This window comes from Apis dorsata, unplaced genomic scaffold (genome assembly GCF_000469605.1).
Source record: "Apis dorsata unplaced genomic scaffold, Apis dorsata 1.3 scaffold_132, whole genome shotgun sequence".
Classification (NCBI taxonomy): domain Eukaryota; kingdom Metazoa; phylum Arthropoda; class Insecta; order Hymenoptera; family Apidae; genus Apis; species Apis dorsata.
The window spans coordinates 663792-690348 of record NW_006263425.1 but is presented as its reverse complement, the minus strand read 5'-3'; the positions used below and the strand labels follow the sequence as shown (position 1 = coordinate 690348).

General features: G+C 31.9%; 1 protein-coding gene across 1 annotated transcript in view; it reads right to left on the bottom strand.

Annotated features, from left to right (window-relative positions):
* LOC102673240 (receptor-type tyrosine-protein phosphatase kappa) overlaps positions 1-26557 on the bottom strand; it is a 107600-nt gene that overhangs the window by 72713 nt on the left and 8330 nt on the right. Inside the window, exon 2 of the mRNA XM_006613057.2 lies at positions 18955-19222. Coding sequence (XP_006613120.1) covers positions 18955-19219 — 265 coding nt within the window. The 5' untranslated portion in view covers positions 19220-19222. The remainder of the gene's footprint in view (positions 1-18954; positions 19223-26557) is intronic.

Sequence of the window (26557 nt, the reverse complement as noted above, 5' to 3'; positions counted from 1 at the left end):
GATAAATTAAATTCTTTCTTTTGCAGCGATGAAAGGGGAAAAATTTTGATAATAAACAACAGCGAATGAATTTGATCGAACTGGTATTCGAAGCGACTCGCACCCATCGCTACCTCCCCAGGGATAATGCACCGCAAATTTTCAGCTTGTTCGCGTTGACGTTACACACCTGGTTGATGAAGGGCGATGCACCGATGTCGTATCGAACACGTCTAACTGAATGTTTTCCACGTCTCTTCCGATTGTGAAACGGTACTCGTTTCATTGGATTCGAATTTAACTCTTCGATAAAAAAAAAAAAGAAAAAAGAAAAATTAACAGCCGATCATTCTAGAATTTTCAACTCGATTAGAAAAATATAAGAAACGAAAGTCTGGATTTTATTCCACTTATTCAAGATGTATCTTTGTATAGATAATGTTCGAAATTTTTAATCGAGATTTCTTTTTTATATCATTAGAAAATAGTAGCGAAAAATTTATAGAAGAGAATTTTATTTCATTTAATTAATTTTAAACGAAACATCGATGTTTCATTTCTATTAAATTTTTAATCAAGATTTTTTTTCTATTTAGACAACGATGAAAATTTATTAACGTAATAAAAACCTGAAGACGTTATTCTTGCTTATTTTTACAATTTTTTTTTACAATAACACAATCGGTATCGATTTTTAATTAAGAATTCCTTTCATTAGAAAATATGGAGAAAAAAATTAATTACAGAATAGAATCTGAATGTTGCCGTGGCTCCATCGCTCGATTTATCTTTACAATAATTCGCAACACGAAAGAAAAGAAAAGAAACGCGTATCCAACAAGGAACTGAAGAAAGGGATCTTTTTCTGAAACTTTTTTTTCTCTCTTCTTTCCCCCTGATGGATTCCAATGAATGGATAGCGCTAGATACTTAACTAGAAACAGTACAGCGCTCCTTTATTAAAGAGAGACAGAAGAATCGTGGATGATATTACTCGAAGGGGAAAGGTTGAAAGGAGGAGAGTCTCGAGACGATAGAAGAAGAGTACGATGAGATAAAATTTTCAGAAAATCTTTTCGAGGAATGCGAATACGAGAATATTTCATGAAAAAAAAAAAAAGAAAGAGCACGAATTTCTCCTGCAAAATTGCTACTATTCGAGAGTGGAATGGAAGAGTAAAACCAGGGATTAAACGGTCGATAAATATCGTGTTTTCCATTTAATTTCGATCGTGCGAAAAAATTAGAGTGAAAAAGTGCGCGCTAATTCGTGAAACGAGTTATTACGAGTAAATATGCTCTTTCGATCGTCTATGTATGAATCGTATCCGTAAATTTGATTTCCGTTTATTAGAAATATTTCACTGTTTTTCAAAAATTTATGCACAAACAAAATTTAAAACGAGTGAAGTTTTTAATTCATCTCTTATTCAACGAAATTATAAATATCTAGTAAATATTTAACAAAAGTTTTATCCTGTTTCTATTTATTTATGCGCAATGATTTAGCCTTGAGATGAATAAAATGAAAAATTAAGATGAATAAATTAGTAACAAGTTTGAAATTGTTGAATTCGAAAAGATATAGAAAGGAATATAAAAATATTATAATAATAATAATAATAATAATAATAATAATAATAATAATAATGAAAAGAGAGTACACGAGAATAAAAAAGAACAAGGAATTTATAAAAGTGGGGAAAAAAAAGAACAATAGAATTTCTAGAAGAAGGATGGGCGCAGGAATAAATGAGGATAGAGATAGAGGACGTATATAAAAGATAACAATGGACCAAGAAAATTTAAGAGAAAACACTGTCTCCACCCATACGCTACGTACGTACGCTTGAAAGTACTTCCAAAAATACTTGTTATTACTTCCAAGAGTACATAAAGAGGAAGGAGAAATTCTTGAGAGAGAATTGAAAAATAAAACAAAAAAAAAACCCTGAAACAATAGAAAGCTGTCTAGAGAAATCTGTAAATGGAATGAGTTTCGAGAAAAAAGAAATGGAAAAGATGTGTATATTTCGTATATTTCGTTACAAATGTTTCTTTATTATATTATTTTATCAAAATAAAATTATCCTCTGATTCTCCTGTATATATTCTGATTCTCGAATATATAGCGGATGGTTTCTGTTTTATTCCCTGATTTTTGGTCGGTAGAGTTTTAATTGGAATGGGACATGGGGAATTAAAGTTGTCGAAAAATATGTTTGATTTGAATGCACATATGTCGAGTAGCTTTTTTTTTTTTTTTAATTATTTCTCTTTTCTATACAATCTATAGTTTAGCCTTTTAAAAACAAAAAAGATTGACAGCTAGCAAATGTTTCAGATTTTCCTTTTTTTTTTTTTTAATTATTTCTCTTTTCTATACAATCTATAGTTTAGCCTTTTAAAAACAAAAAAGATTGACAGCTAGCAAATGTTTCAGATTTTCCTTTTTTTTTTTTTTAATTATTTCTCTTTTCTATACAATCTATAGTTTAGCTTTTTAAAATCAAAAAAGATTAACATCTAGCAAATGTTTCAGATTTTCCTTTTTTTTTTTTTTTAATCATAACTTCTTATCTCTGTAAAAAAGAATTCTTCCTCCAATTTCAAAGAATCATTTTTTAAAAAAATTTCTACCAACCACGTTTATTCCACATTTCCAAAATTTGTTCCCATATCAGAGAACAATAATTTTCTTATTTGTATATAAAAAGAATTCTTCTCAATGATAATTCTCAAAGAAACTATCAAAGACTTTTTACTCGACGCTTCCTCCCATTTATATAAAAATTTCACCCGTTCATCCCGTGATTTTCGCGTTAAATAAGAAACTTTAATTGAATATTCACGCGGCGAAGGTATTCCTCGAAAACTGGGCTAGTGTCCCCCCCCTTCATTCCAGGGAAAATCGACTCGAACTCGAAGAGGAATCCCTTTTTAAAATGGAAGAAGAATTGAAGTAGCGTGGAAAAATTCCAGAAGCAAAAGGGATAAAGTTAGATAAGATCTTTGCCCCCGTGGAAAGAGATAGAATTGCTCTCGGTCTTCGAATTTAACGAGTTTTTGTACATCTGCAGCCTCTCGTTCCAACCCATTGTTCCTTTCGAATTCTCGTTTATTAATCGCCTTCCCTTTCAAGTTCGTGTCACCCTCCCTCCGAGTACGAGTGTAAAAAGTCAGAGGAAGGAAAATTGATGAAATTGCATTGAAATTGCATCTGTTTAATTTTATTTATTACGTGAACGTGAGTGAATTTTAAATCGAAAGAATTCTTTCATTAGAATTAAAATGAGACAATACTTTCTTCTCTCTCTCTTTCTCTCTTGAGAAGAATTATTTTTCATGATAACGTGATTTTTTTTTTAACAAGAATAACTTTTTCCATAACGACAACGAAAAGTGTAGTAATTCACAATTTCAAATATGGTTGTACATACGATTCAATTATATATACGATATAAGAGAAGAGGAAAGGAAAGAAGTTTCGGGATGCTTGATTTCGTGTTCAATGGTACGAAAAACGTGACACGAACCCCTTGGTTCCTTAATCGAGGAGTTTCGAACGAATCAAAGAAATTAGTTACAAGGTTTCCCCGGTAAAGTTTTCAATGTTCCAGATCGAAGATTCTGCAAAGAATTCCGAAGCGTTGCTCAAAAGTTGAGTTCGTGAAAGGTATGGAATGGACGTGTCTCGTAATGAGGCCGAAAATCGACTCGAAGAGGAATCCTTTTTTAAAATGGAAGAAGAATTGAAGTAGCGTGGGGATGGAATTGTGCATTTCTCCTTCTCTTTTTACTATATCATCACGCAAAAATTGTTGTTCCATAATTTTTACAAATTCTCGTTCAACATCTCGATTTATCCGTAATTCTTTTTATTCGAACAATTTCGAATAATAAATTTTAATTTTAATTTTAACAAGAGATAACTCTCGAAAATTTGTTCCGCTTCTTAAATATCGCGATACAGAAAGTTTGGCGCGTCTTCATAGCAAGCACGAACGTTCGCAATATTATAATTCCACGACTTCTCCTAACGAACTTTTCTAACAAATTAATCAACACCTTCGAGCGAACTCGAAATTACACTCGAATATAATCCTCCTCCCCTTCTCTCCCTTAAAATACGAGATTTTTAATTAACACGGAAAATGCACGCTGGAATCACGAACATCGACGAAACACCGCGATGTTTTAATTGTTCACAATCAACAAGGAGAGATTTCTAATTTACGCGGCGCACGAATCCAATCCGAGTTTTTCGACGCGAAACCCTTTGTTCGATCCCTGGTTTCGCGCCAGTTGTACTAGGAAAACAGAATTTTTCAACTTTCACGAGGGGGGAAAGGGGGAATAATATCAACGTTTCCTTTCACGCGTTTCAGGAGTAATATTGTTACGTTGGATATCGGTCTTCTCTACGTGTAAACGCGAAAATCTTCGCGAGAATGGAGAATCTTTCTTCTTTTACGATTAAACGAGGGATGTTAATTCGTTCTGATTCGATAGGATGATAAATAAGGAGCGGAGGGGGGAAGAGAGAGCAAAGAGTGATTCGTTGAAATTGTCGAGTTTTTCTTCGTGTGGAGAGAAACGTAATCCACTTCGCTTTGAATTAAAAAATGAGAGGAGTGGAGAAGTGAAAAAATTGTAATTGTACGGATAATGTTGTAATGTTGAATATTTAACCTGTATCTGTTTGGACAACGCGGTATGATTAATCACGTGGTGACCGAATCATGAGTGGACGTTAATTTGATCGAGTTAGTAATTTCGAGATGAGAATGAGAAAAACTTTGAACTTAAAAATAGAAAAACAGACAATGGCCAAGTCAATTTTATCTATCAACTCCTATTTCAATGAAACAACGAGAAGAAAGAGTTAAATTCTCTTAATAACGAAGAAAAGAGAAACGACAACTTGATATTTTTCATCAAAAAAACCAATTAACCAATAATCATCTTCATAATAGTAGCTTCAAGTTTTAATTTAAGAATAAAGAAATCAAATATCATCGAACTTTTCGAATCTAATCTAACTTAACCTAAAAAAAAGAAACCAATTTTAATACACGATGAAACAAGAATATTCAATAAACGTAACAAAGAAAAAAATCTATGAAAAAAACCAACTAAGTCATCTTCCTGATAGTCCCTTCAAGTTAAGAATAAAGAAACCAAATATCATCGAACTTTTCGAACTTAACCTAACCTTAATCTTACGCAAAAAGAAACCAATTTTAACACAATGAAACAATATCCAATAAATGTGAAAAAGAAAAAACCTACGAATAAAGAAAAGGGAAATGAGCGAATCTTTTATCAAAAAATATCAACTAACCAAAAGTCATCCTCCTGATAGTCCTTTCAAGTTTTAAATTAAAAATAAAGAAACCAAATATCATCGAACTTTTCGAACTTAATCTAACCTTAATCTTACGCAAAAAGAAATCAATTTCAATACACAATGAAACAAGAATATCCAATAAACGTAACAAAGAAAAAAAAAACCAAGTTATCCTCCTACTCCCTTCAAGTTTTAATTTAAGAATAAAGAAACATCATCGAACAGAAAATATCATCGAACTTTTCGAACCTAACCTAACTTAACCTAACTTTAATCTTACGCAAAAAGAAACCAATTTTAACACGATGAAAAAACAAGAATATCCAATAAACGTAACAAAGAAAAAACCTACAAAAAAACCAACTAACCAATTCATTCTCCTGATAATCCCTTCAAGTTTTAATTTAAGAATAAAGAAATCAAATATCATCGAACTTTTCGAACCTAACCTAACTTAACCTAACTTTAATTTTACGCAAAAAGAAACCAATTTTAACACACGATGAAACAAAAATATCCAATAAACGTAACAAAGAAAAAAATCTATGAAAAAAACCAACTAAGTCATCTTCCTGATAGTCCCTTCAAGTTTTAATTTAAGAATAAAGAAACATCATCGAACAGAAAATATCATCGAACTTTTCGAACCTAACCTAACTTAACCTAACTTTAATCTTACGCAAAAAGAAACCAATTTTAACACACGATGAAACAAGAATATCGTCCAATAAATGTGACAAAGGAAAAAACGTACGAAAAAAGAAAAGGGAAACGAGCGAATCTTAATTTCTTTAGATCCAAATAACGAACGAACGTTTATAATAATGTCCCACTCGAAGGAATCTGGCAACACGATTTTCCCGGGCACTTGTTCAACAACGGTGGTGCGCGAACGTTTCAAAATTATTGCCGAAAATAAAATAGTTGACCCAGTGCCCGAGCCCCCTATTCTCCCTTCTTCATCCGTGAGTTGAAGTTTTTCGTGTCACTGGTACGAACACGCGAGGAAACGCGCGCGTTTTCGATATCCGATAATCAGATTGGAGAAAAGGAATAATAATTTTAATTTTCCCCCTCTCTTTTTCGCATTTACACTGTTCGGTGAATTTATTTTTACGCGCACGAGGCTTTTCCCTTCAGGGTTCCGAGAAACGCGCCACTCGTCTCTTTTTCGTCTTCGCCTTCGTCTTCTTCTCGCGTTGATCTTGACACGAATACGGCCGGGTGGCATCGTTGTACCTTGTTCAACTCGCGTGTCACGATTAAAATAAAACGGCGGGGAACCACCTCAGCCGCTTGACTCATCACCGTTTGCCTCCGATTGTGTCGTGCGAATTATTTTTCGGATCGCGAATTTCGTTTTCTTTCTTTTTTTTTTTTTTTTTTTTTTTTCTTTTAACGATTTGGATAATTATTTAGAGGTTTGGCCTCGTTTGTTTGTTGTATCGATTTCTGTGACGAATATGGAATATTCTGTTCAAGATTATGATTCCTATACCATGTCAATTTAGTTTGCGATTGCATTTAAAAGATTTTCTTCTTTTATAAAATAAATATATTATTGTTCGATACGAATTTTCGAATAAAAAAAAACACATTACGATTCGAAACGATCGCAGAAATTTTTCTCAAAAATAAAAATGCAACAAGCAACCCACACACTCGAGTGACATTTCGCAAAAATGCGTCGAATTAAATAAAAAAAAGAAGAAGAATCTTTCCCCTTTAAAAACTTGGCAAATAAATATTATCAATCCGTTGAAAAGAAACACATGACTAAAAATTCAAAATATCCAAATTATTATTCCAAATTATCTTCCGAAATATTTAATAAAATCGAGCTCAAACTTTACAGATACTAAATGCTAACTGATAAATCCGTCCAGTTTCAGTGTATTTACGAAAGCAAAAAATATCCGAAATATCTATCGTTTAAAAAACCACCCCGAGTTGCACCACCCCCGTCGAGTTGAAAATAGTACAGGAAATGCGGAGAATATGTCGCGTCGTCTTACGTTGCAACCCCTTCCTCGTAACATTTTCCCCACCATTGGTGCCCGTGTCACAGATATGGAAACAAGGAGGCAAGGTTGAATTTACTTACTTACATCCCGCCCTTCCCGATAAATTTTAAAGGATGGATCCACGAATTAATATTTCGCTTAGTTTCCGCCTCGTGAAATCTTGTTATTACACCGATGTTATTAAAACCTGAAGGAAGAAACCTGGGGAAAAATCCGGTCGCAAAACGAGTCGTAAAGATACACTCGCGCGAAAATGTACCTCGCCTTTGTTAAGAGCGTGCTTCGTTTATTAATTATCCCACCTGATTAAGGAAAACGGCTCGTGGATATTTAAGTTTTAATCCTTTGAGTGTTGAATTATTATTGTGTGTTGTTATTTTTTTTTTACAGGTGGATTGTTACGGATAATAAATTTTGCAAGAAAATTTTTGAAATATTCTAAGTAAAAATTTTAATAATTGTGGAAAAGTGATAAAGCGATCGATCGTATTTAAATTTATTTCTTTAATGAACGAGTGCAGTACAAGTGTTATGGGAGTATAATTATAGATGATAATTTTTATAATTCTGTTTTGAATAAACTTATACGATCTCGCTACAAGAATGATCCCAATAAATAGATAATACAAGTAACATCTTTTGAAATCAATTTTTTTTAATTTTAATAAAATGTACGATCAGTGATTTTTCAGAGATCAAATAATTTAAAGGATTTTAATTATGTAAATTATTGATAAATAAATCTGTAAATAAAAATAAATATTTTTCACGACTTTTCCACCAAGCATTAAATTACACGAAATTATATTATCCTCGAAAACGTTCGAACACTTTTTCATAGTGTGCAATTATAATTGGATTAAAATGAGATATCTCGTGAAAAAAAATTTTCCATGAAAGAAGAAGAAGAAGAAGAAGAAGAAAAAAAACCATCATTAGTCGAGGAAACCGTTTGCGAATAAATTTTTTTCCAGCTTCCTGAATCGAAAAGTATTTCATTATGAAGAGGTACACGTGCACGCAGAAATTAAAGTTTGCTCAATTGCTTTACATTGCTCGAACGGTACACTCCTCGTCGTGACTACGCTCCATCCGCGAATCGTTTTTCTTCTTTTCTCTTTGCCCCGATGAAACGAAACTCGAGAGGATCGTACGAGAAAAACGAGTACACGAATTCATAAATAACCGAACGTTTGACGATATGCGAAACACAAGAAAATTAAAATTTATTCGGAATAATAATTAGAAAAGGAGAATTGTTTGGCAGTAAATAATGAAGCAATGTTTTTTTATTCTACATAATAAAATTTTAATACAATAAAATATAATAATTATTCTCGAAAAATTTTTCTAATCGTTCGATAAAGTTTCGAATTACCAGTTTTCATTTAATCTCATGATAAAAATACGGATAACAAAAAATCAGGATAATAGAACAGAGAAATTAAATATTGATTAGAGAATACAAGCATACAAGGGATAAACGTTTCATTCAACGAATGTAACAAAAGAATCGAAATTTCATACGAACATTCGCTTTAATCGTACATTGAATGGAACAATAAGATGAGAATTAATGGAAGAAAAACGAGATCGAAGAAAAATCGAGGAGGATCGATGCGATGTATAATATAATTCGAAACATAAAAAAAAAAGAAAAAGAAAAAAAATAATACGGAATTCCGCTTCGAAAATAGAAATAAGAAGTCGTAATTCCTGGCAAAATTAAGGACAGGCACAAATTTCCAAAATAAATAGAACGTCGCGTAAAATGGAAATATCCGTTCTAGATTTGAAACGTGGAAGAAAACATACGTTTGTATGTGTATTTGTACGCGTGCATAAGTGGAGGGGAATGAATGAATAAATGAATGAGAAAAAAAGAAAGGAATTAAGAGGCAACAAAATATCGATCCTGATGAATTCACGCGATTTTTACACGTTGCCTATTCGAGCGCGCACGTACGACACCATTACCTTCCTCGTCCATTTCCGGTGCATAAACGGTTCGATCAGAATTCATCATTTATCCCACTGCACGGAATCTATCGAAATTTTTCTCGTATGAGGCGACCTTCGATAAATCACCATCGACATTAGCGTTCGAGGATCGAATATCAATGTGATTTAAATATTATCAAAATTTGGAATTATTTTCAAGATTGAAAATATATTGAAATCGTTGAAAAAATAATCGCGAATCTCGATTAGGTTTTTAAGTTCGAAAATTTAAAATTTCATTCATATTCGAGAAGGTGGTATGTTTTTTCGATTATGAATGAATGAAAAATTATTGGAAGAAGAGTTCTTAAATGTTTAATTTTTAATTTAAAGAAACAGAGATCGAATCGATAGTATTGCAATACAGAGGTGTAAAAATTAAGATTCTATATTAAAATAAAATGTGTATATATAAAAGAATATAATTTCGATTGAAAAATTTTTAAATAAATTAATTTAAATTATATTGAACGTACAAAAGATATGTTTTATAATTTGTTATCTATTTCTACATCTAGTTAACATTTTAATCCACCATTCATGCTTGTATACCGTAATTTAAATGGTAATAATCATAATAATATAAATACGCATTATAATTCATATTGAATTATACTTTTTTGTATCACAGGTAGAAAAGAAAATAATTCAACAATAATTGTAAAGGCGTGAAGGCGAGGAGTAGGTGTAGGAGGGAAAAGGAGAGGCAACTTCAAGAATAGAAATTGAAGCCCAAGTGGATTAACCCGGATACCGACCAGACACATCCATCGTTCGTTGCTATTCAAAATAAACCTTGGACCGACGATAGGATGAAACTGCGATCCATTTAAAAGAATTTACACATCTCACCTATAAGCGGAAAAAGAAACGTTGCCGTATGATTCTAATAAATTAACTCTGCAATTTTATCGCGCGTTTTCAAATTGTTCAACTCTTCAAGATACCAAAAAGAAATGGAATTTTTTTGATCAAAAATTCTTTTCGATATTCTTCAAATTGATCAAATTTTTTTCCAATGGATTAAGAAATTTCAAGTTCCATTTGCATTCTCTTTTCGATGAAAAATTACAATCGCCTTTCTCCATATATAACGAAGAGAAATTTAAAAATTAAAATTTAAAAAAAATATATGTCTTAAATATCAAACTTTGCCAATTAAAAATAAGGAACAATTCTTCGAGAAAAAAACGATTCCCCGCTTGGGAATGGGAAACCACACCGTTGAGAAGCGGTGTATTAAACAAATTAAAATTTTTTTTTCCTGATAACAAAATGTTCTCGATCGAGAAATATGGTGGAACAAATTCAGAGAATTCCATTTCTGCATAACGTGATGAATATTAATATGAAAGATCGAAAACTGTCGTAATAATCCATTAAGTCAATTTTCACGAGATGTGGACGAAAAGTGGCACGTTAATGTGACTTTTGCATGAGAACGAAGACTATGTATGCGGCTCGTACAATTTTTATTTAAACTACGATATTTTCTGCAAAAGTCTTATCTGGATCGTCTAAATTATCTTTCTACATATGACCAATCAAATACACGTGTCTGTTCCTACAAAATGAATTTACAATTTTTTCTTGTTTCTAGAAAAAGAATTTTGAATAGAAATTAAATTAAAAAGAAAAAAAAATGAAATCAAACTACCTATAAAAAATTACTTAAAATTGAACGATAATGAATAAATTGCAGAAAAGATAAATGAAAGAATGGTGAAAAATAAATAAAGAAAAATAGAAATACGAGAAAAGAGAAAAGCAATTTTAAGATCCAACAAAATTCAATTTTGCCTGTTTGAAAATTTGAAACACTATTTAATTATTAAAATGATTCATAATTTATTAAATATTTCTCAAATATAATTTTACCAGAAAAATCTTGTCGGTGTGGATCTTTTGGCCCTTATGTACGCTGTTCTGACAAGCAACGAAGTTTACAATTTGCATTCTGTGCCATGACGTTGTAATCGAATCTGAATCACGTACAGCTTACGTGGAAGCTCGATCTAAAATCGGGTTCCTCGTGTGACGAAATTTTCGGAGAAACTTTCTACGTCACTTTTCTTCTTGTTTCCTTTTTTTTTATATAAAAAAATCTACTTACTACAAAAAGGAAATTTCTTCTTTAAAAATCAATTCCTTTTATCAAAATGTAATTTTCTTTGAATTGAATTAAAAAAAGACTAACGATCGAATAGATTTGTATCATTTTAACATTTATTTATTTCGTCCTTTCTTTTTTTAATTTTTCTTTTTTTCAGAATGACACTTTATCATGAGATACTTGACTCGTCATCATTTAAAAATTCTTTTCAACATCAATATCTTAAAAATCTCTGTTTCACGTTCATCTTCAAGTTCGAATAATACAACAACAAGGGATTAAATTTTACACAAAAGAAAAAATTCGACACACTGTTTTAAATATTAAAGTCAGTTTTCTTCCTCTCTGCAACGATGCCAAAGTATAAAATAGGAGAAAAAAAATTTAAGATTTAAGAAGAGAGGGAATATCTCACTGGTGGTAGACGAACATATATCGAAAAAGAGAATAAAATAAAAAAAAACAGGAAGCAGTGAAATGCAAAGTAGAACGAGTAGCACTGGAAGAGAAACCGTCAATTAGGTCGTAAAATCGGGTCGCACACTGTGTGTACAATTTTTCCTTGGATAAATCATTTTCTGTTAAAAGGAACGCGACGAGAAAACACAGTGGGATCACGTTCGCAAATAGGAGTGGTGGTAAATTTCGAGGAAGAAAAAGGAAAGAAAAAGATTTTTTAATTTTAGAACACCAAACATCGTGAGCGTGAAGAATTCCTCGTCTCTCTGTCGAAAGAAATATGCCCGGATATTCGATAATTAATTTATGCATTTCTCATTTTGTAATTTTAGAATATTGATAAAATTTGCTTAGGAAATTAAATTCATTTTGATCGAATGAATAAATTATATAAAGGTAAGAAACTGAATTCTGGTTACTTTTTATAGTAAATTTCCAGTGGAAAGTTTTGGGAATTATTATCTAGTGACATTTTAGAAATAATTGTATCTAAGATTGGTAAAATTTGTTTAAATCTAGAATTTTTTAGTTTAAGATGTTTATTAAGATTTAGATTAAAATTTATTAAAGATTCTTTGATAATATTTGAAAAGATTCTTTGAAGGATTCTTTTTTAAAAATTTTCTACGGAAAATTATTAGCGAATTTTGATAAATTTTATATCGAAAAATTTTTCCCTTAAATGTTTCTTTCTCTTTAAAGATTCTTAAAAATAAAAATTTTTAAAAATTTTGAAATAGAATTACTAGATGAACTTTGACACATTTTATATCAAAAGGTTTTCACTTTGTGTCGTACTTCTCGCTTTTACCTTTAAAAATTCTTATTTAAAAACCTCTGAAATAAAAAAAAAAAAGGATTCTTACAAAAATCTTCAAACAAAGTTATTAGCGAGCTTTGAGAAATTTTATATCATACTTTTAAAATCCTTAAAAACAAAAATCAAAATAATTTAGCATGTATTAATACTGAAAAATTCATTACAGAAAAATTTTAATCCTGAAAATAAAAATAAGAATTCTTAATCATTACAAACAAACCTCGATACACTTGGCATTAATCAAAATTTGCTTCGAACGTCACAAAAAAAAAAGAAAATTTCTTAAAAACTTCCTATAAAACGTGTACTCGAAAGATTCATATTTTTTTTCTTTTTTTCTTTAAAGATCAGATGCCTGAAAAGGTTCCAAAATTTCAAGGTTCAAAACATCCAAGTGTACATGCAAAATAATCACAGACAATGCGCAGACACGAAATTGAACTTTTCGTTTAGAAAGTTACAATGCTAAATGTGTTTGCATCCAGCAGCTGTCTGCCACCAGAACCAGGTAACTACGTAATGCATACTGAACGGTACGTATGCATCTCGAAATGAAATACGACGTTATAAAGCACTCTGGTAGGTAGAAACAGGCGTGTCAGAAACCTAATATAGCTGTATTTCTCTGTTCAACGAGATAATCGGTGTCGAGGGTTTCGCGCGAGGACGGTTCTTCATGCAGAAGAACACGAAAATTGGAAGAAGATGAGGGAAATTTTTAAATTTCGAAAATTCCTATCTACCTCCATTTAGATTTGGATTAAACGCTTCGAATGACTACATTTTTACCTTTCTCCAATTGTTCTTTCCCTTTAACTGATGATAATTTTTACGTTCTATTAATCACGATCGAGTTATATTAACATGGAAGAAATGATAATTTTTGCAATAAAGAATCGAATTATTATTGTCCACGAGGAATGAATCGAGAAAATTGGAAACGAAATTTCGTATCAAGAATTCGATGACTCGATATCGCGTGGAGATTAACATCTCTTCATATTACATTCAACCGGAATAATATGAAGCGATAACACCGTATTTCCCAACATCATACCACGATAACAAGCAGATATTTCACTCGTCTTCGATTTCCATCGCGGTTACGGCCACCACCCTCCGCTATCTCGCTTTCACAAGGGGATCGGATACAGGGATCCTTGCGAGAGGACCTAACGCACACAGTTTGTATGCTTTATTGATCCGAGTACCCGATTAAATCGGCAGGGATTGGAATTGCGATTTGCGACGATTGTCCTGATCGCCGTTTATCGGGACATGAAAGAAGAAAGGGTAGAGTGGAAACGATCTGAACGACTCTCGCGAATAAATTATTAAAGAGAATTCGAGATATATTTTTTTACGCTCTGATCCTTGTTCGAATTTTTAAAATTTCTTGGAAAAATTTTTTGGAATCCGATTTTTTCTTTTTTTTTTTATATTATTAAAAAACAGAGAATAATTAAAATCTTGAATTAACTTTAATTAATTAATAATAATTTTTAAAGCATTTGCCAAAGCATTTGCACATATTTTTGATGAAAAGAAGAAATAATTTCGAGTCAAAGATCTGTGCATCTGTGTTCGTCTTATTTCTTATCAAAAATTTCTTAATAAAATTTCTAACCTTTAAGGGAACAACAAATTTTAATTATCTAATCTAAATAAGTATAAAGTTTCATAAAATTATCCCTTTGCACAACTTCCTCGATCCTCTCTCCTGATGTAAATTAAAGAATTGAAAATTTGCAATTTTAGATTCGAGAAACTTCTCTAATCTCTACTCGTACTTCACGTTTTTCTTCTTCGCTCGTACGTCAAATGTTAATGGAATATCTCGCGAGAAAATGTGATTTGTCGAACAAGGCTCATCTCCTCAAAAAACACCCTTCGATCATTATCGATTTTACGAGTTTGTTTATACGTTTATACGTCGACAAAGTTTCCAAAATCGGCGCTGATTAAGCTCGCCTCGATTTTTCAACGCTGGGCCGACAACAAAAGTGATAAAACGCAAAACTTATGCCCTGGCTTAACTCATTCGATCCGCTAATCTCCGAATTCCGTTCCACGCCGCCCGTCCACCCACTCGTTTTCTATTATTCACTCGCATTGTTGGATATTCTGGGTAATCCCGTTTACTTGGAAATCGCGACGATTTTTCAACGAGGCGATGCCGGATCACCACAACATTCGATGAAATTTCCAACGATTGCAAATTTCGGGGATGAAACGAATAGTAACAAAATTGATATATTATTATTATTATTATACATTTTTGATACCCAATTTGGTTTTTGAGACTCGAAAATTGGGTCACGATTATTTTCGATTGCGAAAAATGGAAAATTTTTTGAGAAAAAGTCACGAATACTCCTCCATTTTTCGTTGTATCTGTGAACGTATTTAAATTGGAGAAAGCTCTTTTCTTTTAATTACATTTACGGTTTTCTTACTTTTATAACGACACCGATATATTTGATGAAATATAATAATCAGAAATAGAAAATTATACAATTTTTCTTTATTTCAAGATATTCTGAGAATTGAAACGATCGAAGGAAATATTCTAATGATTAAAGATCGGTAAAGATTAAATAGATAACTCGAAGTAATTACAAATTAATTAATAAAATTCTAGGTGCCAAAGTAATTAGACTCGATCAACCCTTCTCTCTCGAGTAATAAAAAATAAATGAATAAATGAAAGGAAAATAACAAGAAGACATTTAATTCTTCTTTGAAAAATCTCGTCCAGTTTCGTGTTACGTTGAAATTCACGCGAGAAAGTAAGATTCCTCTCGAAAAAAGCGTAGAAAGAGGGAAAGATATCTCTCGTAAAATCCTCTTTGCTCCATCTAATCCAAAATAAAAAAAAAAAAGAAAGGCGTTTCCTATTTGTAACGACGTTATCCACCATTCTCCAGCTATCTGGTGTATCGGTTAAAGCTTAAGAATAAATTTAAGAGCTTTGGATTCGGCTGTAAAATATCGCCCCTTCCAAACGGATATTTATTGTGGCTACGTTCATCGAGTTAATAACGCGAGGGATAAGAAAAAATCGAAGCTCCTTCTCTTATTTGGATTCCTTGCATTTTTTTTTTTTTTCAATTATACCATCAATGCTAATAATCACAAAGAGATTTAAAATAAAATAAAGAACGAGAGCGATAAAAATTAACGATCTTGAAGAAAGAGGTAATTACCTTTCAAACAATCGATTATTAATTTCTTTTTCTCGATCCACAATGAGCAAAATTTTCGTTTCAGATAGATTTACACGCCAAACGAACCAAGAAAAATAAAAAGAAGTTCAACGAAACTGAAAAATACTTCTCGAAAGGGGAGAGATAATTCGAATCGCAGATTCTGCCTCTCCTTAATTTCAGAATTACTGAATTTCATATTTTCTCGACTGTTATACACTCGTTGATTAACTATACACCTTCTCTCGGAACAGAATTTCGAGACAGAAATTAATTTACAGCGAAATTAAACGAAGTAAAAGAAAAAAGAAAGAAAGAAAAACGAACGGGATACAAATACAAATCAACGAGGTCGAAAATTCGATTGGTCGAGGAAGAAGACGCGATAATTCTCTCCTCTCCCTCTCCCCTCCTCTCCTCTCTTTAGATTCATCCCGAGTCGCATTTTGGCGGCCTGAAACGTTGCACGAAATGAAACGTGAAAAAACGTGAGGGAGGAGAGGGGCTTAAAAGCATCTGAAACGCTTCGAAAAGCCCCGTTGAAGTGGCGTGCTTGATCGAATCAAGTTACGGATCTTCTTTATCCCCTCCCCTCCTCGTTCGACGGCCGAACAGTAACGAGGAAAAAGAAATCCTTCCCTCAGAACTTTACCTCGCTCCTTTTCCTTTTCCCCTTTTTCCGTTTCCTTTCACGCCAAATTCCCACATACAACAAATGGAACTTGTTAAGCCAGATATATATACATACACACATGCGTGGAAAATTCGCCCCCTTTCATCGTAGCCTTTTTAAGGAATTATTCGATTGCTACTAGGGGGAAGGAGATTCGAATTTTGATCGAGGGTAATAGATAATTTTCTTTCGAGATTAAAGAAAGAGAGATTTATCGTATTTTTGATATATTGTATACGCGTGGATCTGGGTTGGTCTAGGGATTTATTCTTTATTTTATGAAGGGTGCACGTGGAGATTTTTTATTCCATATGACGCATACGTAAAAAAAAGAGTTTGTAAGAAATGTGGAAAATTACTTTTCTTTTGCATTCGATAAAAATTTTATTCGTTTTTGTATATAGAGTGAGAGTGTACGTTTCGAGTTTTGAGAGAAATTTTCAGCTGTTTTTTTTTTTTTGTAGTTAAAAATTCGATATCCGTCTTTTTCGATTTTTGGAATGGAGCGTTGTTGAAATTGTTTGCGTTTTTAATTTTTTTAAATTCGAATTCGAATTCGTTGTTTTCCACGGAATTATTCGATTATCATGGATTTATCTTATGATTAATCATGTTGAATTATCGAATCTTTAATCCTCTTTATGGAAAAAATTATTATCCGATAATTTCGTTAAATTATCGGAATCATTCACCTTCGATTACGATAAAGATTTTATAAAAACAAAAAAAAGCAAAAAAAAGGGGATCGCAAGATAGAGATTAATAAAACTTGTGTTAAACAGGTATTTATCATTGGTCGAATAATAATACAAGAGCATAAAATGTTTATGCGCGTAGATTTCGCTTTTATTATCGAAAAATGATGTTAAGCCGCTGCATAGTCACGAGTCGTTTTCGTCATTCTTGGGACAAGCATGGCCCATAAACGCGTCGTAAAACTTTCAAACTTGTTCTATAACGAGATGTCAGCTTCCTTGAAACGAAGTAGGAAATTAAACAAAGTAATATCTTGTGGCGAAGTTGAACAAAAATAAATTAAACGTAACGGATGCTCGAAGAATATCTATTGCGTCTTTTGAATTCCGAGAAATTAGAAAAATAATATTATTATTGAAGCAACTAACTTCCTATCTTTAAAGAATTCCATTTATATTCCATTTAGCGATGAATTATGAAAATAAAAAATTATATTGAAATATTCGCAATTGACGTAAAAACGAATTTCTAATATTTTCAAAAAAATCTTCCTGTGTTAAATAAAATTCACAGATTAATTGTGGAATAATATTATCGCAAAATAATCCGTTTCAAATGATTTTTAATGACTCATCTCGAAAATATTCACTCATCGTCCATAAATTTCTATCAAAATTAACCAAATTGAACTCTATAATAAACCATTCAATAGTAAATCGATTTTATTTTTCCAAAGTTCAACTTCACCATCAAAATATATAATTATCCTATAAACCCTTCATATAACCTTATCAATATATATATATATATATCTTCCAACAACGAGGACTAGCCATTACAAAAATCCCACCCTGAATAATAAAACCAAACTCCCAAATCCTAACAAAACAATTAATTCCGCGTAATCTTACCACATAAGCTAACATTCTATCAAAGAGAACGGATAAAATCGAATCACGTGATTACACGTGATTCATCGATCAAACAATCACGCAAAAAGCATCTAATTCGACAACGTGATTCCATAATACTCGTGTACTCTTACCACATAAGCTAACATTCTATCAAAGCGAACGGATAAAATCGAATCACGTGATTACACGTGATTCATCGATCAAACAATCACGCAAAAAGCATCTAATTCGACAACGTGATTCCATAATACTCGTGTACTCTTACCACATAAGCTAACATTCTATCAAAGCGAACGGATAAAATCGAATCACGTGATTACACGTGATTCATCGATCAAACAATCACGCAAAAAGCATCTAATTCGACAACGTGATTCCATAATACTCGTGTACTCTTACCACATAAGCTAACATTCTATCAAAGCGAACGGATAAAATCGAATCACGTGATTACACGTGATTCATCGATCAAAAAATCACGCAAGAAGCATCTAATTCGATAATTATCACAACGTAATTCTGTAATACTCGTGTAATCTTACCACATAAGCTAACATTCTATCAAAGAGATAAAATCGAGTCACGTGATTACACGTGATTCATCGATCAAAAAATAATCACAACGTGATTCCATAATACTCGTGAACGTTGGCAAATGAAACGAAAGGTGTTAGATATTCAGAGTGAAAGGAGGAAAAATTGAAAAAAAAGAATCTCACCGAAAGAGATGAGGCCGCTGTTGAGCATCGAGAGCTTGATCTGGCTGGGAATGGAGGCGATGCTGTGGCCAGGATTAAGATGACGCTTCCTGGGCGGTTTCTCCGGCGCCCTGGGCGCGCTTCTGCTCCTGTGATGATGATGGTGCCTCCTGTGCGAGTGGGAATGGGAACCGGCGGCGGTCGAGGTGGCACCGGTCCGATCCGAACCGACGCTGCTCAACCCGAGGACACCGCCGCCGGTCGACTGCGTTCGCAGCGACGACATTTTCTGCGAAAACAAGGGGAATCGTTCGTTATTGCGTGCGTTATACTTCTGGATATATTTCTTTTTTTATTCTTATGTCTGATAGCGCATAATAACGAATTGGAATTGTCGACGCGTTAAAGCGTGAATTATTATTCTTGAAGAATAATTCTGTCGAAGATTCGATTTTAATCGTGGACGGTGAATTGTTGTCAGTGAAAAAGTGTATCGATAATTTACAAAAGAAGGAATAGGGAAGGGGGGAGAGCTATGAGTGCGCTTAACTTAATTTTCTTCACAGCGAACAGTGTTAATGCATCGATCAAAGTTTGCTTTTGTGCATTTCTAATTTGATATTTCGAAAGGGAGAGAGAGTCGTTGTTGCAGAAAACGAGAGATATGTTATTATTGTTTAACGTATCTTAATTTTTTCACGCATTTTCTCTTTTTTTGATTTATTTTTAGGAAGATAATTCGTAACTTTTATTCTTCTATTTAATAATGTGAAAACGATGATTCGAGTAATGTTAAATTGATAATAATTTTCACGTTGATTAACACGAAACGATAGCATATTAATGATTAATTATATCAATATTGGTATTTAAATAAATTAAAGTATCAAGATCTACGTAATGAAATTACAAATTATCGTTATGAAATTTACTCTTCCTCGTTATTTTTATTTTACATCCATTACCAAATATCTATCTGACAATCAATTAATCAATCCATGGTAATATCAATAATATCTTAAAATAATCAAACTCGACAAAGACCCAGCAAATATTTTCACCCCAATGCAAGATTCGTGAAATTATTAACAAACGATCGAAAAATTAATATTATCAAAACAGTCGAACGAATCTTGAATATTGAAGAAACGAAGATCTCCCCAAAAACTCGTTCGTCGTCCCCAAAATTTTCCCTACAATTTTTTCGCGACGAAAAAATGAAATAACTTAAGAGACTGCGCATCTAAATTCGTCGATGCAATATTCATTCGTACGAACAATCCTCTCGTTGAAACGAACCTTCGAGAAGTTCTCGGTCTCGGTATTTCGGGCTGAATCCCTGTATTGTACTCTCTAATCAACCGGCGCAACGAGATCCACACAGCTTTCCACGCGCCATCGATCGTGGGATCCTTAGATTTCGCGGTCGATTTCCCCCGCCAGCGCCGATCCGATCTAAAACTGGAAGAGAATCCCAGCGTTTCGACGTCCTCCTCGGCGAAGTGGCAGAGAATAGAACAGAGACAACAAGAGATTCGAAAACGAAAACTGACTTCTCACGCGAGTTGTACGATTCGTGTTCCTTGATGCGTTTAAAAGATCTTTGATTCTTTGATCTGAAACAGCGATTTCACCGAGATCAGTTCGATCGATCTTGGTGTCCTCGTGGTTTCCATTCAGGGAATTGTAAAAAAGGGATTAGTGGAAATTTTTGTAACAGTGATTTAGAGATGATTGGGATTGTTTTTAATTTAAAGAATATAGGTTTAATTTAATACGTATTCTCGGTGAAATGATGATTTCTTTTTGGTCGTCGTGATCATATTATTATTGAGGCGTCGTGAAAAATGTTAATTCAGAAATGGTGAATCGTTTTTTTATTTAAAAAATAGATATATGTCAAAAGTAAATTTGGTGAAATATTAATTTATTTTAAATCTGTAGAACTGGTATCGTCGAAAGATAGAAAGTCACCATTTTTTACGATAGAAGCTATTGTTTTGTAAAAGATTTAAGATTCGTGAAAAAAAAGTAATATCCAGTGTATCTTTCGTTAATGTAATTGAAAAGAAAGGACAATTAATGCTCTTTTTCATACGAAATTTTATTACAAAAATAATATAATATTCGTTTTATTTTTCGATAATTCGAATTCGAGTCATTATCGCGCTATTTTATTTTCTACAATTTAATTTTTCGAAGGATTATCGATGAATTCTTGCTTTTTATAATCTTGATAGATTTTTTTATATTTTTTCTTTTTTTTCTAAATTGAAATAGGTTTGTTTCGTTTTTTTAGTTTCGAAATTCGCGATCCACGTTGAAATTGAAATGTTTGCTTGGGAATATAAATTGAAATTATTGACAGTTCGAAGGTTTTGATTAACTCTGAGTTATAATCAAATATGAGGTTTTCACACTAGTTTTAGTTTTAGAAACGATGCTTGAATTATTTGTTACGTGTTACGTTATCGTGTTACGTGTGATATATTTAATATTTCGTTTTAAATATTATATTTTTTTCATTCTTTCTCCTCTATAAAAATATCCAGAATTTTAAAAAAAAAAAATTGTACAGTATTATTATATTCATAGCAGATTTTAATTCTTCAAAATTAATTCTACACTCAAACAATTTTTACTTTTTTCATAAAGAGAATAAAAAGAGAAATATCGAGATATTAAGATTTCCTTTGGAATATACGTATATTTTTTTTTATAAAAATAAATCACTTTTCGTATGTCAAAAAGATTCGCAATATTCCATTGATAAAAATATTTCGTAGTTCCATTTGTTCTTTCTTAAATTTATAATTAAAAGTTTCTGTGTTTACTTTTCCCTATTTTTCATTCCTATAATTATTTACCTCACGTCCCATAAATTTTTCTTATTTCCTTATTTATGTTAAAAACATTCTAAAAAAAACAGGAAGAAAGTTTTTTTTTAATTTAAAATATAATTTAAAAATCTCCCCCTATTTTAAACTCTATCTTCAAAATAAAAGAAATATTTAATAACACACATAAAGTTATATATCCATTTTATTCTAAACTCTCCTTAAATTTGAATCATCTTCAATCAAAAAGATAAATGACCATTTGTCGAATCGAATTTCTAATTTTCATAAAAATAGTTTCATCCTTAAATAGATAAAACAAATCTAAAATTTCTCCAACCCTCGTCTAATCAAAAACACTTTTCCATCCCATTTTCCCGAATTTCAATCGAATTAATCAGCCACGATAATTACACCCCGATAAATATTCGCATTTGATTCCCGTTCAATTAGGGAATACTTATATCCTGTAATTACAATCCATCCAATAGTTGAGCAATTTTTATCCCCAACTTTTTTCGTCGAGCAACAAAACAAAACAAAACAAAACAAAAGAAACTAGGGAGAATTTCACGCGAAACGAAAAACGGAAGCGTCGCCGCCGCGGAATAATTCGGTCACGTTCCTCCACGGTCGTTTGTGTGCACATATTTGTCGACAAAAATCGTGAACCGCTCGTCGTCGACCGTTGAAGGATGCATTGTATCGCGTGCAATGTAAATTTAGCGATACCGAGATTTTCCCCTGTTTCCTCGAATACCGAAAATATCCCTAGGATAGTTGCGTAACGAAGATGACTGTTGCGCGCGAGAATCGTGACAATCCCTTGTTATATACGATGCTAATACGCGTGTATATATTTATATATTTACATCAATGTCTTTTTACTTTGCAACTGCGCTGCATATATGCATATGGAAATATTTCAGAGATCTGTGCACACATTAGGATTCTGAGAGATTCTAGGAATTTTTTTTTTTGTGCTCGAGGATATCCTGGAAGTTACTTTGCAAAACGATGAGAAAATTTTATCGATACTGTATTTTTCCGTTTAAATGTTGTTCAATATTCATGCTGATATTACTATTCGGTATTTTCGCGATGCATTTTATATTGCCAAATATTTTCTATTTTATACGTTTTGATCGTTTTTAGTAATTTTCTCGCCAAAATCCGTTTTATTAAATTTTTATATATATCTTATTGTTCTATTGTTCTTTATGGTTTTTTTTTTTATTATTGGAATTAATGTCTTTGGATTAATCTTTTATTTCTAAAATATTTCATTCGATATTTCTAAATTATCCTTTTTATTGTTACATATCTTTAAACTCTATGGAATTTCTATTATTATTGAAGTTCCTTTTTAAGTATCTATAATCCAAATATCCAATCACATTTTCTATATTATATTAATAATTAATTAATATAGGCGGGATTAGAAGAAACTTAAGAACATTCAAATAATTCATTGTATCAATTATTCGATCGAAGAACCTTGGCTTTCTTAATCTTTCTAAACCCTTAAATTCTTATATATTCACGAAATGGAGGCACGAAAAAACGATCGAACAACCTTTCGCTTCTCCATTTCTCTATTCCATTCCTTTTCCGTTTTAAAACGTCAGAAGCAACAATATTTTCAGGTGAAACGCTTATTACGATAAAACACTGAATTCTGATTGGATCCCATTGGACAGATTTTAATTTCTATTTCCCATTTTCTCTTATTATATTTCCTCATATTTTCCCTCCCTGTCTCCCTTCTTTTTAGAGAACTTCCTCCCGCGTTTCTTTCTTCGCTAATCCGCTTGGAAGAAAACAATTTCCCGACAAAAGGTTTATGATAAAACTGAAGTAAAATTAGAGAATATTGCATCTCTTTCCTTAAATGTTCGTGTTCCTTCTTTAAAGAATTCGTATTTCTTAAGATTTTCCTAATTTTAGAGCAAATGAATGAAATGTTCAAATTATTCTATCCATTTTTTTTTTTTTTTTTTTGATTGGTAAAATCGTACAACGAGTAGAAGAGAATAGAAATTTTTAATTTTCCCTTACGCAAAAATAATATAAAATTCTATGGATTAATCGCGTAAAATATTTAGATAATAAGATTGCAATAAATAATAAAAGTAAGTTATTTGTCACGTGACAATATATACTTATTTTATTGATCTACGAAAAAATATCTAATTCTAATAAGATTCGAACAAATAAAAATTTGTTGTTTACAAACGTGTTGATTAAAATTTCTATCTAGTTCAAAGAAGAAACTCTTGGAACTTAAAAAAAAAATACGAACTCGTATAGTGTTCACTCACGAATACTTGGTGGAAATTAAATTGCTGCGTGAAAATGTAACCTAGCAGAGACATTCGAGAGCACTCGGTACAGTTTAGTTCGATGTGATAATTGAGAATAAACACGTGTGATGGCGATAACAGCGTCAAACTATTATATTCTAATTACTATTGCCACGTATATGATTTCGCTGACTCGATTGTTATCCGAATGAAACTTTAATTAATTAAACATGATTGTTCGATACGAATTGAATTATGACTGAATGGGGACAACATCTTCTTTATTAACCACATTCACGAAACTGATGTTCCATAATTTTCTTCCACGTTTTCTAAATTTTATAAAAAGGTAAAAATCATCATCAGTTCGTAGGAAATTTCATATATTTGAAAAAAATTTAATATTGGAGGAAATATATATATATATATATGTATCAGAAGAAATTATGAAAATTTTATAATAATATTGATAATATTGCGTTATAAAGTAAAATTTTCCATAAAGAATTTCAAGATTAATTTAATATTAACTTTATATTAATATTTCATTTAAAGTGCATACAAGACTCAAGACTGAAAGTCTCTAATAACGAAGCTATTATCTAGAACATTCAAGTAGAAACGCACGCAGACCCGTATATATGATCAGACCGAATGGGTCTGACATACGACGTTTACTTCACTTGCAGGTAACTCGTATAACGGCCTACCGTCAGGACATGAACTCCTATTCTTCTGAATATATCATTTTGATTCCGACATTGTTAAAAATTAATTATTCAAATATAATTTCAATAATTATTTCTCTTAACTCTTTGTCATGTCAAATTAATTAAACAAATTGTCGATCGAGTTTAACCTATATACTTTTCTTCTAAATTAATTAACAAATTACTTTCAAAAAATATATTCTGAAATTCGAAAAATCCTAAACTCGAAATTACAATTGTACATTAACGTTTCAGCTATGAAGGAATAAATATACAAATGTTTATGATCCAAAAAAAGTGTTTGAAAAAAAAAGTTCGAAATTTTAATACGATACAAGACGTTACAAAATTCCTCGAATATTGGTTCTTTTGGACAAGAATTTATATTTGAAAAGTACCACAATGGAATTTCTTTTTCTAGACTCATTGTATTGCTTTTATTATCCCTTATTTCTCTTTCTATGCTCCATGATCGATCGGTCCACGCGGAGCTTTTCAAGTGCTTTTCACCGTAAAAATCGTTTCAATGCACCCCTAATGTTTCAACGATTTCGAGCATCGACTTTAATCCCTATGGTTCTTAATCGTACATCCCTTAAAGACTCTCGAGTCACTTCCAGTCTTCTCTCTCTTTCTCTTTTCTCTCTCTTTCTCTCACCCTTTCTCCATCCATCATTTAAATAATTCCATTTTCTTCGAGCAGCCAGTCCATTGTATCGAATTCAAAGTAGATGTTGTGGAATTGTTTTAACCGTATTCGTTCAGAGCGTACCAATGAGAAAAATATTACAATTTTTGCGACGATATTGATCGTTGATTGAAAATCTACGAAGTCGAAGAATAGTAATTTTTGAAGAATAAATAGAAAAGAGGATTTTCTCGAACGAATTTTTGTAAAGTTTTACATGAGAATGAGAATAATATTTTCGTTTATTGGATATCCCTTTGTACCTGATGTAACGAATTTTTAAACTCGAAGACAAAGATAGACATATGAATTTGGGTAAGCAATCAATGTATCACATGCAGTAATTGAACATTACAAACAAAATGTTATTCTACTTGAAAAATCCTAAACTCAAATCTTAAATCAGGTATCGAGATATCTTAAAGAAAATACATCTACAAGAGCCATTTACAAAAATCAACACGAATTTATCAAACATCCAACATATGATCCACTTGTATTATCGAAAAATTAACAAAATTTTCTAATTTTTAAAATTTTTAAATTTCAAAATATATCATCAGTGTCCAACTTTTTAGGGGTAATTATCTTTTTTCTAATATTTCACATTTATAATAACGTTTTACTAATTATCAGATTATTATCAAAATAAAATTGATATTTTAATCAATCGGTCTAGTGGAAAAATATTAAAAAAGTATCGATATTATCGATCGTGCTAGGGAATCTCGTTGGCGCGAACAGGAATTTAGAGGTCGACGGTGGTCAATAACCGACCTTCGTCGATGCCTGTGAACGCAACTTACAAAACATTTAAAAATAACCCGCGCGCGCAGCTCTCGAACCGGAAACCTTGAGTTCTTCGAGATCTCGAACGTTGGCTTCTCTCGAGCAGACGGACGCGTATTGTTCGATCTTGCGACATTTCGTACCGAGAATCTTTTTATATTTAGAAACATTCTAACTATCCTTCTCGCGTGAAAATTTTCGATTCCAATTCTGTTTTTCAAATATATTTCAGTCTTACTCAAAAATTTCCCACAAAAATTTCTCTTTCGAACTTTCGAATTTCACTTGTTCGATGTT